This window comes from Triticum aestivum, chromosome 7A (assembly GCF_018294505.1).
Source record: "Triticum aestivum cultivar Chinese Spring chromosome 7A, IWGSC CS RefSeq v2.1, whole genome shotgun sequence".
NCBI lineage: Eukaryota > Viridiplantae > Streptophyta > Magnoliopsida > Poales > Poaceae > Triticum > Triticum aestivum.
The window spans coordinates 110419011-110437989 of NC_057812.1; the positions used below are offsets into that span (position 1 = coordinate 110419011).

General features: G+C 44.2%; 1 protein-coding gene across 1 annotated transcript; it reads left to right on the forward strand.

Moving 5' to 3' along the window:
* The first annotated feature begins 927 nt into the window (after positions 1-927).
* On the forward strand, positions 928-1729 carry LOC123147539 (uncharacterized). Its single transcript, XM_044566811.1, has 2 exons — positions 928-1392; positions 1480-1729. Exons 1-2 carry the CDS (start codon positions 1019-1021, stop codon positions 1541-1543), a joined length of 438 nt encoding a protein of 145 aa, XP_044422746.1. The 5' UTR covers positions 928-1018; the 3' UTR covers positions 1544-1729.
* The last annotated feature ends 17250 nt before the right edge of the window (positions 1730-18979 follow it).

Sequence of the window (18979 nt, forward strand, 5' to 3'; positions counted from 1 at the left end):
TCGCTGCTGCAGGATGTTTGCCTCCGCTGATCTCCTTCCTTATAGCTGTTTACTGTTTTGCTGTTGTTTTAGTTCTTTCTATGTTGTTTCGTTCTGAACTATCTTTCAGTTTGGGGAGTCAGGATCTGTGAGCCGTGTAATGTACGTACGTAGATCTTAGCTCTCCATCGATTGTGTGAAGTGAAGAATAAAAGGCCTTCGTCAGCCACAGCATGAGAGACGCTATGTTTCGTTAGGAATAATTTGTTCTGTGACCGTATTTTTTTCTTCTTGTTTGGCCGTACATAAGATCAGCTATATGGATTCTGAATTGCTTGTTTTTGCTGTGTAGACCGTACCATTGAGTTTGCTGCATCTACTAACGGCAGAGAAGGCGGCTGGCATGGCGCTGGATATAATCCAAATTTTGAGAACGCTGACGAGTATCCTCCACGGCCGGAACATGTAGAAGCACCTTCTGCAAAAGAGATTGATTTGAGTAGGTTTTTCATCTACAACTCAATCATGATTTGTTTTCAGTTTTGTTTAGTAGCAGCATATTTGGTTTGTGCTTATGATTTGTTTTCATGTGTGCAGATGCTTCGGCTAACAAGAATAACAGAGAACAGTACACTGTCGAAGACAAGCGTAATATTTACGCTATGCTGCTTGCTCGAAATGGAGAGCGTGGAAGGTTAAAAAATGGGGTTTTGGATTCTGTTGTACGTGATGCAAATTGTTCTCGGAGGTGCGTGAGTAGGATTTGGAATGAAACGAAGACAGGAGGTGGCGTTAACTCTATCAAGAACAATTTGAAGTTAAAAACGGGAAGGAAGAAAATGAGTTTGGATATTGAGGCATTAGAAGCCATTCCACCTGGTGAGAGGACCACAATTCGACAAGTTGCTGCTGGACTTAACATGTCCAAAAGCACAGTTCACCGCAGGTATGAAAAAAAAAGAATTAGTTCTTACATTTCGATGATGACCGAAATCATGATCAACTTTTCTTGTTTCTGTCTAGGTTGAAGGAGAAGGTAATGAGACGAGTTTTAAATGAACTGAAACCTTCATTAACTGAAGCCAACAAGAAGGCACGTGTGGCGTATTGCCTTGAGAATTTGGAGCCAAGTTCATTGGAGGACAATCCCACTTTTAAAGCTAGTTTTAACAAGGTTCATTTGGATGAGAAGATCTTCTACCGCACAAGGAAGACACAGAAAATGTACTTGAGTCATAGAGAGGAAGCACCAAAAAGAGAATGCAAACATAAAAACCACATCCAGCAGATCATGTTCTTGTCGGCTATGGCAAGGCCAAGGTATGATTCTCAAGGAAATTGTGTGTTTGATGGAAAAATAGGTGTGTGGGCATTTGTTGATTGGGTGCAAGCTCAAAAGAAGAGTGCTAACAGGTAAACTACCATGATGTTTTTTAAGCATGATCTACATCAAGTGTGAAATTCGTTTGCTAAAGTAACATATTTTTTCTTTCAATGTAGAGGGAGAGGAGAATGGGAGCTCAAGCCTTCATCTTCGGTGGATAGGAACAAAAGCAGGGAGTAAATTGTGCAGTATGTACTGCCTGCTATAAAGGAAAAATGGCCTGAGAGTGATAGATGGAACACCGTGTACATTCAGCAAGACAATGCAAGAACTCATGTTTTAGCAAATGATCCCATTTTTGCAATGGAAGCGGCAAAGGGAGGTTGGGATATCAGAATTGTAAATCAACCACCAAATTCACCTGACTGTAACATACTTGATCTTGGGTGGTTTGCCTCCATTCAATCTATGTTCCATAGGAAAATGCCCAAAACCCTTGCAGAGATTGTTCAGAAGGTAGCACTCCATTTTAGCTATGCAACTTCTTAATGTTTGTGCACAGCGACCTAACTTCATTTTTTTCAATTGTTCCATAGGTTAATGAAAGCCTTGCTCAGTACTCACATCGGAAGCTTAATAGAATCTGGTTAAGCCATCAAGCTTGTATGAGGGAAATTATTAAGCACAAGGGGTCGATGCACTATGATACACCTCACATGAAGAAAAAAACATTAGAGAGGCTAGGTCTACTGTCAGTCCGTCTGACGATTGATAAAGATTATGTTGACGCTGCCATTGAGTATTTGAACTCACCTTAGGAGGAACGAGTGTTTTAGTTTATCACTGGAACAATTGCACTTTGTTGTTTAATCGCAGCAACAAAACTCATGTGATCACAAGAATTGGTCGTGCTCACTATACAATGCCCGCCCATGACTGCACATTCTCAAAGCATGGTGTACAAATGTTGTGGTCATTTTAGATGAATACGTGAGACAAGTATTTTCAGTACTCCATACTCACAATATAAACGGAAATAACCATTGCAATATCCTCACAATATATAGATCACAAATAACAACTGCAATATTCATTCCATGATTCACATCAGGATTCATAATTCGAAAATAAATTCCAGTGCAACAAGATCATGATTCATAAAACACACACCATCTTCACACATCAAGAGACATGGCTATTTCTTCCTCAACATAAACCCTAATTCATCTCGATGTCAGCCACAAATGCATTCTCATCTTCGGCAACTGCAGTGGTGTTGCGACCGCAACGAGAACACACACCATCTTCACCTACTCCGACAATCGTCGTGCAGTCCTTGCACGAGTAGTCGTCACAGAGAAGTGGATTTCCACACACATCACAAGGTACCACGTCCATTGGCACCGGCAAGGAGCAAGCTAGACAACGGAATATCGAAGAATCACCTCGAACACCATAGTTACGGCACATTGCCGGGAACAAGCATCCATCACATGAAGATTCCAACGTAGTCCTCCGTCCAATCGCAAGATTGGTGTTGCGAATGTACCTTACCCTAGCCGAGAACCTTGAATCACCAGCTCCGACATTCGTTCCACGATCTACTTTCTGAAAAAGATCTTGAATGGTTGTGTAAATCCTCTCAAATTCATCCTCAAGTTCTTCCACCTCGCCTTGTGTGACTTCCACCTCGCCATCTGCCTCCTCCACCTCGCCATCTGCCTCCTCTACCTCAGCATCTGCCTCCCCCACCTCGGCACAGACCTCCTCCATGCCCTCCACGTCCATGATAGTTGGGGGGAGATGAGGCAATGAACTGAATGTGTGGGAAGAGGAGGAACATACGTTGCCATTTTATACAAGTTTCGGCATGCAAAACAGTAACCGTTTCACACTGCATTGTGGAAGAGGAAGATGAGAGGAAGTACTCCAACACACATTAGAATTGTGGTGCATGCAGCGTGGGAACAGGAGTAAGTGTTGTGGTGCATGCAGATTTAATGGAGTGGTTTCCCACGGTGAAAGAGGAGTGGATCAGCTTTCGCATGCAAACATTGATGGACTACTAGTGCCAAATTGAATACAAATGTGCCTAGAGGGTGAAAGATTTTGGGACAAATAGTTTTTGAGATTTTGCCTTGCGAACTGGGACGGAGGGAGTAGATAAGACCAAATCCCCTCTCTCCCAAAAAAAAAGAGCAAAAGGACAAATCTCTCGGCGGCGGAGGCGGTTTGATCTCATCGGCGGCGATCTACTCCTTCCTTCACCACCCGCCCTCTCCCTTTCTCTCTCCAGTTACAGGTAACGTCGTCCCTCTGATTCAACCGGTGGGGATTTGCCCCCTCCCCTCCCCTCCCATCTCCATGTGCACATCTTGTTCAGGGGTCTCGCTAATTCCTGCTGTTAATTATATATCAGATCTGATGCAGGAGCGGTCGATCCATCTGTGGCCATGTCGTCGGCCAACGCAACCTCTTGTGTTTATGGAGAAATTTGGATCTACGTATGCAGACACTATTTGTTCATCATATATGCTCTTTGGTGTGCAATTTTTTGCCAGGATTTGCCGTGCTTTTAGCTGCTAAAGGAATTTGTTATTCGACAATATAGATTGCCATGAAAAATGTTTGATTTTTCCATGCTCTCCCAGCCAACGTCAGCACAATAACGTTTTTCCAACTAAATAAGCCTTGCATTTTCGGATAGGGGGTGGGGGGTAAAACTTGCACTGCATATTTTATTCATTATACGTTTTACATTATAACAGCCAGTTTGGTAAAGTGTAGTACTCCCTCCATCCAAAAATATAAGAACGTTAGTGTCAAAAACGTTCTTATATTCTGGGACAGAGGGAGTAATATAAAATACTTTATTTAGGGATCATTCTTAATCGTCATATACCTTCTAGTTTGCTCAAGCAACCTCAACTGCATTGTGCTTACACCTTAATTTCTCTACTCCATGCATGCAGTGACGGCTTTGCCAGACTGCACAAAGGGGATGATTTCACTTCTAGCCCATCATCAAATACTCTCCAGGAGTTCGGTGATGTTTGGCTTGCTGCCGCCGAGCGCCAGCTCAGCCTCAGCCCCAAGTCGCCGTCCCCTGAGGAGCTGACGGAACGCAGACAGGAGCGTAAGCGCAAGGGCTTGGTCATAGCGCTCAACACATATGCCAAGCGAAACAACATGCAGGCATGCAAAAAATCATAATCAGAGTATTTATGTTTGCTTGTGTTTTTGCTTAACCACCTTAAGTTGTGTTCGGGTTATTATATGGAACTAAACGGCTGTCGTAGTTCATTGTTTTAACTACTCAAGGTTGGCTAGAACATCACACCCTAATTAAGTGTTTTGCGGGTTACGGATGCAAATCATGCGATTTGCTGCTGACCGAATCTATTATACTAACATATGTCGTTTCTATTTCAGCTCACTGATTTAGAAGTCGTGGAAGAGAAAGAGAGGAACCAAGTCTATGGACGTGGAGCACTATATGTGCACTCCAACTTTCTGGTGAAAGGTTCAGATGGCAAACCTACTATGTTCTTTGCTGAGATGCATCCTGACTGCACACAGGAAGAGGATGTTGTCTGCTGCACTCCTTTGGAAGAAAACGACTATGGTAACTATATGCTTGGGTGGAATCTCCATGCTTTTTCACTAGTCATCTATGTGCTAATATATACATTTTTTTTCCACACATAAACAAGGTCATTGTGTTGAGTGTGACGATCGAGCAAAGGAGCTTAGGCATCCCTCGGGCGGTGGCTACTTGGGTGGACATGATGAGATGATTTTTCACTTTGAGGAGCTGGACAGTGATGATGACTGTTTTATGTGAAAGGAATCTATATATCCAACACAGAACCACAAACTAATCTGTTTGGTCTTGGATGTGGATTTGTGGCTCTCGGGTGCCACACACCCCTATACGAATATAGTATAAAAAAATACCAGGAAATTTCAAAATAATCTGGGATTTGGGGATATCAAAATGGGTGTTTAGTTTCGTGAGGAATGGGTGCCCTTGGTATTCTTGGTAAAAAAGTCAAAAAAAAATTCTCTGTGTAGAAAAAAACTGTTTGGATGGATCGTATGTTGGACCGTATTTTCGTCGCCACGAATACCACGGGCATCCATTCCTCATGAAACTAACTGCAGGGGTAAAATGGGCAACCATGTTTGATATCACCAAATCACAGATTTTTTTTGAAATTTCTGGTATTTTTTTAATACTATATTCATATAGGGGTTTGTGGCATCTGAGAGCTAGCTCTCATGCATTTCCCGTTTGGTCTTTGTCTACTATATGGTTCAGGTGTATGGCGATAAGTTCTTTTTAGAGTGTGGCAAGAGGTGATGCATGTGACATGCAGGGTGTAAAGGAAGGAACCGAAGCATATGTATCTTTAATATTAACTGAAATTATGCCTGAATCGGTGCAATAAGTTATTGTAACTGAACGAGTGTAGGATGATGTGTCATAAGGAGCTCCTGATTTGTGTTTATACATGGGTTGGGACTTGCGGTATTTCAATTTTTACTTGGTGGCCATATTCTCCTCTTTTTACTTGGTGCGACCATGAAGAGAGAGATAACATGGACATATTATCAACTTGGTAGGGATTATAGCCATTCAAGAAAAAAAGTTTGTAGGGCTTAATGCTGCTACATTTTTGTAAGTTGTAACGCTTGACGGTCTTGGGTTCAAGCATCTCTTTCTTTGTAATTTGTGTATCATCTCGTCCACTGCAAACATCTATCGCTTGACGGTCTTGGGTTCAAGCATCTCTTTCTTTGTAATTTGTGTATCATCTCGTCCACTGCAAACATCTATTTATAATTTTATGAAAAGAAAGAGATACAGAGGAGTTTGGGCGACAAGTGAAAGAGGATTATAGTCAAAATGATCCTAACATATTGAGTATCTGAGCAATCTTCACCTGGCATTTGCTCAAAACAAAACGCTGAGGAGCTTCATTTGTCCATAAGAGTCAACCATCATGCAAGTCAGGTTAGGGTATTAATTCAGAAACTCATGTTCTGAAATCTATGAACGGGGCCTCGGCCATTCTCATACCTTTTTCTTTTGAAAAAGAAGTAATCCTTCCGCAGAATATATGATGTAGCTTTTGCACTCTGTATGTTACCTTCAAAAACATTTTCTTTCAATTCGGTGAGAAGGCGAATTGCTTTTGAAGACACAAATGTACAGTTCAGTGAGGAGTATCATGCCATGTAAACGGCTGAAACCTTCAAAAACATACTCGCTGCGCTATTCATCAATCAAAAACGATATATGATAGACATGGCTCACGTCTCTATTCATTGATCAAAAACAGTATATCATACACATGTACGGCAACCAACATCATGGAAAGCATGATGATTGCTACTATAAGCCCAACTAACTGACTACTTGTCGTACTATGTGTTTTTCCACGCTCCACAAATATGTAGGACGCCGATATCTATACCTGGCCATTCCTCGGGCCGGGCCAACCAAAGCCCGACGCAAAAAACCCAGGCCCGAGCCCGGCCCGGCCCGGTCGTCGGGCCTAAAAATTGCGCCCGAGCCCGGCCCATCACACTAAAAGCCCGTCGGGCCTCGGGCCACGGGCCGGGCCTCTTCCTTAAATGGCGAAATCGACGGGCCTGAGCCCGGCCCGGGCTTCGGGCTCAAAACCTAGGCCCGAGCCCGGCCCATGGACAAGGTCGGGCCGGGCCGGGCTGACCGGGCCGGGCTGCCCATGGCTAGGTATACCGATATCAAACAACGTGGTGCGGGACGTGTGAGTAAACTCTCCAATGCCCACACATTAGCCCCGTCCTACGTGGCATGCAAATTCTGCCTCAATGTGTCAAGATTCGTGAAAAATGCACTGGACGATGATCCACGCGTATGGGCGAGTTACAAAACTGACACACGTGTGGACGTTAGTATTTCCGATTTTTTTACAACGAACTCCTATATTATGCGCATGCATTTTCCCATCATGCATATTCCTGCGTTTTTTCGTGTTCCTACCTTTAAGTGGTCTCTTTGACTCGGGGAAATACAAAAGGCGCATAAATAAGTGTCATGAACTCTTGTATCCTATAGGATTACAAAACTACAGAAGTTTATGGCTCATTTGACTCGAAGAAATTTCAAAGGAACTTTGGAGGATTTTGATTCTTAAGATATTTTTTTCTATGTTGGTTGTTTAATTCACGTGGTCAGAATCCAGAGGAACTTTTCCTTAAGATTCGTTTGTACCATGTTTTGGAGAAAATTTTCTATTCACTCAAACCACTTAGTATAAATACTTTGATTTTTCTATGTATTAAACACCCTTTCATCTGAATTCTCATAGTTGTCTAATCCTAGAGGATTCAAGAGGACATGACACTACAATCCTATGTTTTGAAAATCCTACGAATCAAAGAGGCCCTTAGAAGGAAGAGTGTTTGATAGCACAAGAAAAACAAAGTTAACTTTCCTCCAAAACAAAGGAATTCTGCCAAGGAATTCCTATGAAAAAAGCCACAAAGATTCCAATCCTCCAAATCAAACAACCATCTAGGAAAATTTCATAAGCGTCCAAATCCTATGAAATACATTCGAATCAAAGGAGCCCTTAAAATCACATGAACCAAAGAGGCACTAAGTTTTTTTAGGGATAGAGGCAATCCTTCTTTTAGAACTACGCCAAGCTAAACTTTTAGAGCAAACCTCGTACATTCCTTAAAACCAACTCTATCATCTAAAAGTTTAGAAGGGCACTTTCAAAAAGACTAGCCTTTATATTTAGAGCTTGGGGAGGGAATTTACAGTGCACTCTATCACCGACTTCTGCCCCCAAGCCCAAGCAATCCCACCCAGTGCCAGTCGTATGCGAATCTCTTTCATATGTTTTCACACCCTCTTGTGCTTATATAAGCCATCGCTCGCCCCCGCCCGCACCATCCCCCGCTGCCCCTGTCATGCGATCGAGCCCATGAGGAGGGAAGCGGTATATCCCGCTAGTTTAACCTCACGATGAAGAAGGCATTGGTGTCGGGCTCCACACCCCGCATTGCAGTGTCGTCCGCCCTCAAAGATGACAGGGAGCCGCCTAGGCCAGGCGGGCCGTCACCGCTGGCATTGCGAATGCCGAGGAAGAGGACGAGTCCTCCCACTTTGAGATGGAGAATGCCTCCTCGAAAGATGATATGCCACCACCGAGGCAGACCGGGTGCGCCCACTCTAGGTGGTGCTCGAGGCATCCACCACTGACCCCTGTGGTGACTTTGCACATTGTAAATGGCCTCCTTTGATTTGGAGGAATTTCATAGGAATTCTAGAGGATATGATTCTTATAGGATTTCTTCCTTTAGAGCCATTTGGTTCATAGGAATGGATTCCTATTCCTTCATAGGATTGGTTCCTATCCTTCACATTTCATAGGAAAATAAAAATGAGCCTAGACTCAATGAAAAAATTCCTTTGGTGTCAACCAAATGACATCTTGTTTCCTATTCCTACTCATAGGATTTGAGATACATATCATCTCATTTCCTATAAGATTCTTATTCCTACGATAATCCTATTCTATGAACCAAAAGAGGCCTAAAACTGTTTGAAAGGATCGATCTCTTGTGAGAGAACCTTTTAGAATTGGGACATGAACCCGCCCATATCAGGTGTATATACACCCATGAACCAAAGGGCCTTTTCTGTTAGAATTGCTCTTACATATGCTCCCTCCGTCCAGAATTACTCGTCGGAGAAATAGATAAAAGTGGATGTATCTAAAACTAAAATACATCTAGATACATTCATTCTTCCAACAGTATTTTCGGACGGAGGGAGTACATGGATTCCTCTGGCCGTGCAAAAAAAAAACCTATCCGGAGTCCGAACAGGAACGAGTATGGTACGGTACGACATAGAGGGTGCTTGGATCCAAGGGACTTTTTTTAGTCTGACTAAAAATAGTCTCTTTTAGAGGCTAAAGTTCCAAGCACCCCTGACTAAAGAGAGGCTAAGACTAGTCTTGAGGCTAAATTTTTTTAGTCATAGGAAACCTACTAAAATATGTATTAGCCCTCTCTCTCCTCATTTAATTCCTCTCCTTTAACACATGCGAGTTCTGGATTGGAGGGTTTGAAGGATAATAAATGCTCAATAACTTGATTTTAGTCTCTTTAGTATTTAGATCCAAGCATGGGTGAGGCTAGCAAATTTTAGTCCCACTACTTTTAGTCATGGGACTAAAACGTATCCAAACACCCTCATAGCCACTAGTCACTCTTTCACTCTATGTCTCTCTTTTGTATATCGAGCTCAGCAGCTGGTGCATCCGTCAGACTCTTTCTTGTGCGGGCGGACGTTGTATAGATCGAGCAGATAGCAGCCGAATCGGGAATGGATCGACGTGTTGTGGATCGGCGAACACTGGCAGCAGGGGTAGAATTAGGATCCAGTAATTCCCAATCAGTCGACGGAAAGAGGAGCTGGGGTAGCTAGGTTCGCGCGTGGGGTCTGGACTGGACTCGCTCGATCTGCAGCTCGCAAGTCTACACACGGACGACCCATGGGGTGGGATGGGATGGGATGGGATGGATGGATGGATCCACGCGCCGGAGCGAGCGCAAAGCCAGAAATTAAAGGGCTCGTGGAGGGAGAAGCATATATACGTACGTACCAGTCCGGGCGGCCGGCCGGGGAGCGCCGTGCCTCCTCCTGATCCGTCTGGCCGGCGGCATATATGTCGGTCGATTATCTGAGATTAGCAAGGGCCCGGCCGGAGATCCACCCAGAGAGACCCCGTCTAGCGCGAAGTCCTTCATCCTCTGTCTGTCTAGATCTCTCCCCCATCCCCATGGGCGGCCTCCCGCAAAAGTGACTAGGGGAGTGGGAGACCGGTCGGGGGAGGAAGATGTGGTACTCTACTAAGGGCATGTACAATGGTGCTATTTTAGCAGTGCCATGTAGGATAAATGATGAGGTGGAGGAGAGAGAACTCATAAGAAAAGGCTTGTCTTCTCTTATTTAAGAAAAGACAAGAGATGATCTCTTAGCACAATATGTGTCACCATATTTTTAGGAATGACTAGTTATTGAAGATAAGGCTAAGAGATGACCCGTTGTAGACAATATTTTTTGTCATCTCTAAACTACATGCAAGACATAAGATAAGATTACCTTATCAACCATTGTACATGCCCTAACCAGAGGAGATGAGGGAAGGGGGACTGAATTTTAGGGCAGCACCTGGCCCACATGCAGAGGGAGGGAGGGAGGGTACGCAGTAATTTCTGTGCTGGACGTGACAGGTTTCCCCTTCTCGCTTAATTTGGCAGGTGAGGTAGTGCATGAATGCGTCATAAAGGGTCTACGTATTCACCCCCTGCGCTGCACTGTCTGATATGTCCAGGTGGAAGTACAGTAGGTAATAGTAAGGTGCAGGTAACTCTACGTACTGCACGAATGTGATGTGACCTTTTCAGCTCCGAGCCTTTTTTTATACCCAGATGCAAAATGTGACATGTTTTCGCGTCACAACTTTTGCGTGTTCATGGTCCAGCAAAGGAAATTAATACTATCCCCCTCACAAAACAAAACCAACAAAGAAGGCAGTAAGTAAAATACTACAGTCATGGTCATCTAATTTGGAGCCCTATGCGACCGTGGACGCGCCCGGGCTCATATCCTCTAGAGGTGACCGAGTAGACCCACTCCACATCCACACGCCTCATTTATTCTCCCCAAATCCATACAAAACCATGCACAACAATGAGCACATACGGGCCAGGACCCAATTGCAGCTCTGCTCGATGAACGATGACTACTACACCCACATCCTGGGGGAAGTGCTGGAATGGGCCTTCACGCTCGACCTAGACTCTATGAAGTTGTTGTGGTGTGATCTTTCCCATCTTAAAATATCCTTCTCCCGTGAAGAAGTTGAGAACGCTATCAAATAGATGTTGCCGGATAAGGCTCCTGGGCTGGACGGGTTTACGGGCCACTTCTACGGTACGTGTTGGAGTATAATTCAAGTGAATTTTATGAGGGCACTCGATTGCTTTTATTGTGGGAACGTATGTGGGCTGCTTGCCATTAAGAAAGGCACTAATCTCTATTGCAAAAAAGTGGATGGCTATGACGCCCTGTTACGTTTCACAGAGTCAGGCATAATGGAAGCCATCACTTTAGAATTGTGTCAGGATCAGTTAAGGATGAGAATATCATGTACAAGACGAAACAACCGCCATTAGTAAGAAGGCTTTTATTACATTGACACCTCGAGTGTCGACTAAGTCTAAGCGGATAGAACGCCACCCGCTCCTAGTACGAGCCTTCTAGACCAACCATGGAGGGCATCTACTCTTCATAGCATTGATTGTCGACTTCCTCATAATCACACTCCACTTCAAAATAATTGAAGTCATTAAGGGCCTGTTCTGGAACTCTCCAACTCTGAGCTTCCCAAACTCCAGGTGAAAAACGAAGCCGAACGCATTAGCTCCAAGAAGCTGAAATAGCGAAGCTGGGATGGGCCGTAGTGCATTTTTGCGGAGCGAGGAAAACCCAGCTTCACGAATTGACAGAATCTGGAGTTCCTTGTATTTACAGCGCTTTACCACCGCCCAGGAAAACGATTGGCGTGCACACCCTCCTTGCACGGCTCGCGTACAGAACAGAGAAGCCCAGACTCGAACTATTCTCGTTCCTCTGCTCCCTCCTCGAACCCTCGCCGCCGCTAGTCGCGCCGCCCCCTGTCGCCGGCCGGATCCCCTGCTCAGTGGCGCTCGTCCCGGCACCAGGTTGGAGCAGCGAGCCCTTGACAATGGCAAACTCAGCAGTTCGCCATTGACGCCGGAGCCAGGAGCAGCAGCCCGGAGGCCGAGCCCCCTCGCCCAAACCACAAGGTGAGCTGGGCTGCACATCTAGGCTGCCTCTAGCCAGCCCAATGGGGAGCCTAACAGGCTTTTTGCCTCCCAGCTGGGCTGCAGCGAAGGGAGAAGCCAGCGTCCCTCCAAAACGTTTTTTGATCGCTGGGTGAATTGAGGAGCTCGCTCCAGAAGCTGAAATCGTGGATTCGGTGGAGCTGGGAGAGTTCCAGAACAGGCCCTAAGATGACCAGACTCATCATAAGTACCATTCTCTATCTCCTCGAAGTTCTCATAACTCACTTATTCTGAAAAACAACATAAGAGTTGAGTACATATAAAATACGTACTTTGCAAGTTGCCGGGGAAAAGTGGATGCATGAAGTTTTCAAGAGGAAAAACCTTATCAGGAACGGCTACGACCACCGAGACATTAGCTCAAAATACTTTGTAGGTAAAATATTTTCCCTTAACCCATTTTGTTGAAAACCAAATTTTATTTGCAAAATCTATTGGCGACAGAGCAACATAACATGGGATCTTACACCATGTCTCGGAGGAGAACCCACACGACACACTTTCAAACCCGAAAGCTAGGAGTGATATCACATTTACCTTTGATCAGAGGTGCACTGCTTTGCCCATAGCATCGCTTGGTCCAAGTCGTCCATGCGCTACCTCTGCGCATGACTAGACCAAGGAACCAAAACCTTTAACCATCCCCCGTACACTACCTCTACTTCTCCACCTTGCCTTACTAAAGGCCCGCGGGTCGAGACCCTGACCCGCGGTCCTGCCTTAGCGTGATTGTTGTTGGGGAACGTAGCAATAATTCAAAATTTTCCTACGTGTCACCAAAGATCAATCTAGGAGATACTAGCAACGAGAGAGAGGGAGTGCATCTTCATACCCTTGAAGATCGCTAAGCGGAAGCGTTCAAGAGAACGGGGTTGATGGAGTCGTACTCGCCGTGATCCAAATCACTGATGATCCTAGCGCCGAACGGACAGCACCTCCGTGTTCAACACACGTACGGAACGGAGAGACGTCTCCTCCTTCTTGATCCAGCAAGGGGAGAGGAGAGGTTGATGGAGATCCAGCAGCACGACGGCGTGGTGGTGGAAGCAGCGGGATCTCGGCAGGGCTTCGCCAAGCACCAACGAGAGGGAGAGGTGTCACGGAGGGAGAGGGAGGCGCCAGGGACTTGGGTGCGGCTGCCCTCCCTCCCCCCACTATATATAGGGCCCCTAGGGGGGGGGTGCTCCGGCCCTAGGAGATCCCATCTCCAGGGGGGCGGCCAAGGGGACTTGCCCCCCTAGTCAGGTGGGAACCCTAGGCACAGGGGGAGGCCCATGGGGGGCGCACCAGCCCACCAGGGGCTGGTTCCCCTCCCACTTCAGCCCATGGGGCCCTCTGGGATAGGTGGCCCCACCCGGTGGACCCCCGGGACCCTTCCGGTGGTCCCGGTACAATACCGATTACCCCCAAAACTTTCCCGATGGCCGAAACTAGACTTCCTATATATAAATCTTCACCTCCGGACCATTCCGGAACTCCTCGTGATGTCCGGGATCTCACTTTAGGGTTACCGCATACTAATATCTCTACAACCCTAGCGTCACCGAACCTTAAGTGTGTAGACCCTACGGGTTCGGGAGACACGCGGACATGACCGAGACGACTCTCCGGTCAATAACCAATAGCGGGATCTGTATACCCATGTTGGCTCCCACGTGTTCCACGACAATCTCATCGGATGAACCACGATGTCGAGGATTTAATCAATCCCGTATACAATTCCCTTTGTCTATCGGTATGATACTTGCCCTAGATTCGATCGTCGGTATCCCGATACCTCGTTCAATCTCGTTACCGGCAAGTCTCTTTACTCGTTCCGTAACACATCATCCCATGATCAACTCCTTGGTCACATTGTGCACATTATGATGATGTCCTACCGAGTGGCCCCAGAGATACCTCTCCGTTACACAGAGTGACAAATCTCAGTCTCGATTCGTGCCAACCGAACAGACACTTTCGGAGATACCCGCAGTGCACCTTTATAGCCACCTAGTTACGTTGTGACGTTTTGTACACCCAAAGCATTCCTACGGTATTCAAGAGTTGCACAATCTCATGGTCTAAGGAAATGATACTTGACATTAGAAAAGCTTTAGCATACGAACCACACAATCTTGTGATAGGCTTAGGATTGGGTCTTGTCCATCACATCATTCTCCTAATGATGTGATCCCGTTATCAATGACATCCAATGTCCATGGTCAGGAAACCGTAACCATCTATTGATCAACGAGCTAGTCAACTAGAGGCTTACTAGGGACATGGTGTTGTCTATATATCCACACATGTATCTGAGTTTCCTATCAATACAATTCTAGCATGGATAATAAAAAAATTATCATGAACAGGGAAATATAATAACAACTAATTTAGTATTGCCTCTAGGGCATATTTCCAACAGTCTCCCACTTGCACTAGAGTCAATAATCCAGTTCACATCGCTATGTGATTAACACTCAAGGTCACATCCCCATGTGACTAACACCCAAAGAGTTTACTAGAGTCAATAATCTAGTTCACATTACCATGTGATTAACACTCAATGAGTTCTGGGTTTGATCATGTTATGCTTGTGAGAGATGTTATAGTCAACGGGTCTAAACCTTTCAGATCCGTGTGTGCTTTACAAATCTCTATGTCATCTTGTAGATGCAGCTACCATGCTCTTTTTGGAGCTATTCCAAATAACTATTCTACTATACGAATCCGGTTTACTACTCAGAATCATCCAGATTAGTGTCAAAGATTGCATCGGCGTAACCCTTTACGACAAACTTTTTTACCACCTCCATAATCGAGAAAATTCCTTAGTCCACTAGTTACTAAGGATAACCTTGACTGTTGTCCTGTGATCCATTCCTAGATCACACTTGTACCCCTTGACTGACTCAAGGCTTAGCACGCTTCAAGTGCGGTACACAACATTGCATACTTTAGAGCCTACATCTAAAGCATAGGGGACGACCTTCGTCCTTTCTCTCTCTTCTGCCATGATCAGGTCTTGAGTCTTACTCAATACTCATACCTTATAACACAACCAAGAACTCCTTCTTTGCCGATCTATTTTTGAAGTCCTTCAAAATTTTGTCATGGTATGTGTTCGTTTGAAAGTACTATTAAGCGATTTTGATCTATCCTTATAGATCTTGATGCTCAATGTTCAAGTAGCTTAATCCAGGTTTTCCATTAAAACACTTTTCAAATAACCCTGTATGCTTTCCAGAAATTCTACATCATTTCTGATCAACAATATGTCAACAACATATACTCATCAAAAATTCTATAGTGCTCCCACTCACTTCTTTGGAAATACAAGTTTCTCATAAACTTTGTATAAACCCAAAATCTTTGATCATCTCATCAAAGCGTGCATTCCAATTCTGAGATGCTTACTCCAGTCCTTAGAAGGATTGCTGGAGCTTTGCATACTTGTTATCATCTTTCAGGATTGACAAAACCTTCTGGTTGTATCACATACAACCTTTCCTCAAGAAAAATGTCGAGGAAACAATGTTTTGACATCCTATCTGCAATATTTCATAAATAATGCAGTAACTGCTAACATAATTCCAACAGACTCTTAGCATCGCTACGAGTGAGAAAGTCTCATCGTAGTCAACTCCTTGAACTCGTCGGGAAACATTTTAATGACAAGTCGAGCTTTCTTAATGGTGACACATACCATCATTGTCCGTCTTCCTTTTAAAATCCATATGCACCCAACAGCCTTACGACCATCAAGTAGTTCTTTTCAAAGTCTATACTTTGTTTTATACATGGATCCTCTCTCGGATTTTATGGCCTCGAGCCATTCGTCGGAATCCGGGCCCACCATCGCTTCTCCATAGGTCGTAGGTTCATTGTTGTCTAGCAACATGACTTCCAAGACATGATTACGTACCACTCTGAAGTAGTACACATCCTTGTCAACCTATGAGGTTTGGTAGTGACTTGATCCGAAGTTTCATGATCATTATCATAAGCTTCCACTTCAATTGGTGTAGGTGCCATAGGAACAACTTCCTGTGCCCTGCTACACACTAGTTGAAGTGACGGTTCAATAACCTCATCAAGTCTCCACCATCCTCCCACTCAATTCTTTCAAGAGAAACTTTTCCTTGAGAAAGGACCCGTTTCTAGAAATAATCACTTTTGCTTCCGGATCTGAAATAGGAGGTATACCCAACTATTTTTGGGTATTCTATGAAGATGCATTTATCCGCTTTGGGTTCGAGCTTATCAGCCTGAAACTTTTTCACATAAGCGTCGCAGCCCCAAACTTTTAAGAAACGACAGCTCAGGTTTCTCTAAACCATAGTTCATACGATGTCGTCTCAATGGAATTGTGTGGTGCCCTATTTAAAGTGAATGCGGTTGTCTCTAATGCCTAACCCATAAACGATAGTGGTAATTCGATAGGAGACATCATGGTATGCACCATATCCAATAGGGTGCAGTTATGATGTTCGGAAACAACATCACACTATGGTGTTCCAGGCGGTATTAGTTGTGAAACAATTTCCACAATGTCTTAATTGTGTGCCAAACTCGTAACTCAGATATTCATCTCTATGATCATATCATAGACATTTTATCATCTTGTCACGACGATCTTCAACTTCACTCTGAAATTACTTGAACCTTTCAATAATTCAGACTTGTGTTTCATCAAGTAAATATACTCAGCATCTACTCAAATCATCTGTGAAGTAAGAACATAACGATATCCACTGCGTGCCTCAGCACTCATTGGACTGCACACATCAAAATGTATCACTTCCAACAAGTTGTTTTCTTGTTCCATCTTACTGAAAACAAGGTCTTTCGGTCATCTTGCCCATGTGGTATGATTTGCATGTCTCAAGTGATTCAAAATCAAGTGAGTCCAAACAATCCATCTGTATGGAGTTTCTTCATGCATATCTACCAATAGACATGGTTCGCATGTCTTAATCTTTTCAAAAACGAGTGAGTCCAAAGATCCATCAACGTGGAGCTTCTTCATGCATTTTACACCAACATGACTTAAATGGCAGTGCCACAAGTACGTGGTACTATCATTACTATCTTATATCTTTTGGCATGAACATGTGTATCACTACGATCAAGATTCAATAAACCATTCATTTTAGGTGCAAGACCATTGAAGGTATTATTCAAATAAACAGAGTAACCATTATTCTCCTTAAAATGAATAACCGTGTGGCGATAAACATAATCCAATCATGTCTATGCTCCACGCAAACACCAAATAACAATTATTTCGGTTTAACACCAATCCCGATGGTAGAGGGAGCGTGCGATGTTTGATCACATCAACTTTGGAAACACTTCCAACATATCGTCATCTCACCTTTAGCTAGTCTCCGTAGCCTTTATTTCGAGTTACTAACACTTAGCAACCGAACCGATATTTATTACCCTAGTGCTACTAGGAGTACTAGTAAAGTACACAATAATATAATGTATATTCAAAAATACTTCTGTCGACCTTGCCAGCCTTCTCATCTACCAAGTATCTAGGGTAGTTCTGCTTCAGTGACCGTTCCCTCATTACAGAAGCACTTAGTCTCGGGTTTGGTTCAACCTTGGGTTTCTTCACTAGAGCAGAAATTGATTTGCCGTCTCATGAAGTATCCATTCTTTCCCTTGTCCTTCTTGAAACTAGTGGTTTAACCATCAACAATTGATGCTCCTACTTGATTTCTACTTTCGCGGTGTCAAACATCGCGAGTTGCTCAAGGATCATCATGTCTATCCCTGATATGTTATAGTTCATCACGAAGCTCCAATAGCTTGGTGGCAGTGACTATGGAGAATCATCACTGCAACATCCCAAATTTTCAATTTGGAATGTTATACACTAGATCATCATTGCATATCATATTTATTGCATTTTGGTTGATCCTAGAAATTTTTCGCAACTCAAGGACCCTCGAAGAGAGTTGGGGATTTCGTTATTTTCATATTTGAGTTGTCTCAAATTTTGAAAATAGGATCATTTGATTTTATTTATTTTATCTTCAATAATTTCTACTACAAAAATATGAGAGAGGGAATAAAATGACTTTCCCAAAGTAAAGAAATATTGAGGATTTAATAAAAAAATCAAATAAGATTTTTTTTGGTTTTATTTGCTATTTTATTTGAATTTAGGAAAATGCGCGTTTTTGAAAATTGCATTTAGGCCCCAAATAAATGTTCATCCTGTGCAGCTTGATTTTAGAAGCCGGGGAAAATTTATTTCGGAATTTTTGGAGTCCGTTTAGTATTTCTTTTATTTGTTTTTCTGCGCGGATGATTTTTTAAAAAGTCCGAACCGACTCCGGGCCATACCCGAGCGGGACTCCGCCCGGGGCAGCCTTTAAATAGCGCCGCCGAGCCCCGGCGCAGCCCACCAGCCCACCCGCGCCCTAACCCTAACCCTAGCCGCCGCCGCGCCGCCGCTGCCGCTGTCCGCGCCTCTCGCCGGAGCCGCCGCCGCCGCCTCGCCCGCTCACCGGAGACGACCCGCCGCCCGAGGTAGCCGCCACCGCCGGCGGTTTTCTTTATAAAACCGCCCGGTTTTTTTAAAAGCCGCGGTTTATTTTTTTTAGATTTTGTTTTTTAGATCGGTTTTATTTTCGGTTTAGTCTATTTAGTGAGCGTTCGCTCGTTCGTTCGTTTTAACGAACATGTTCGTCGTTTAGATCCAGTTAACGAACATTCATTCGTTAAACTGTTCGTCGCTTT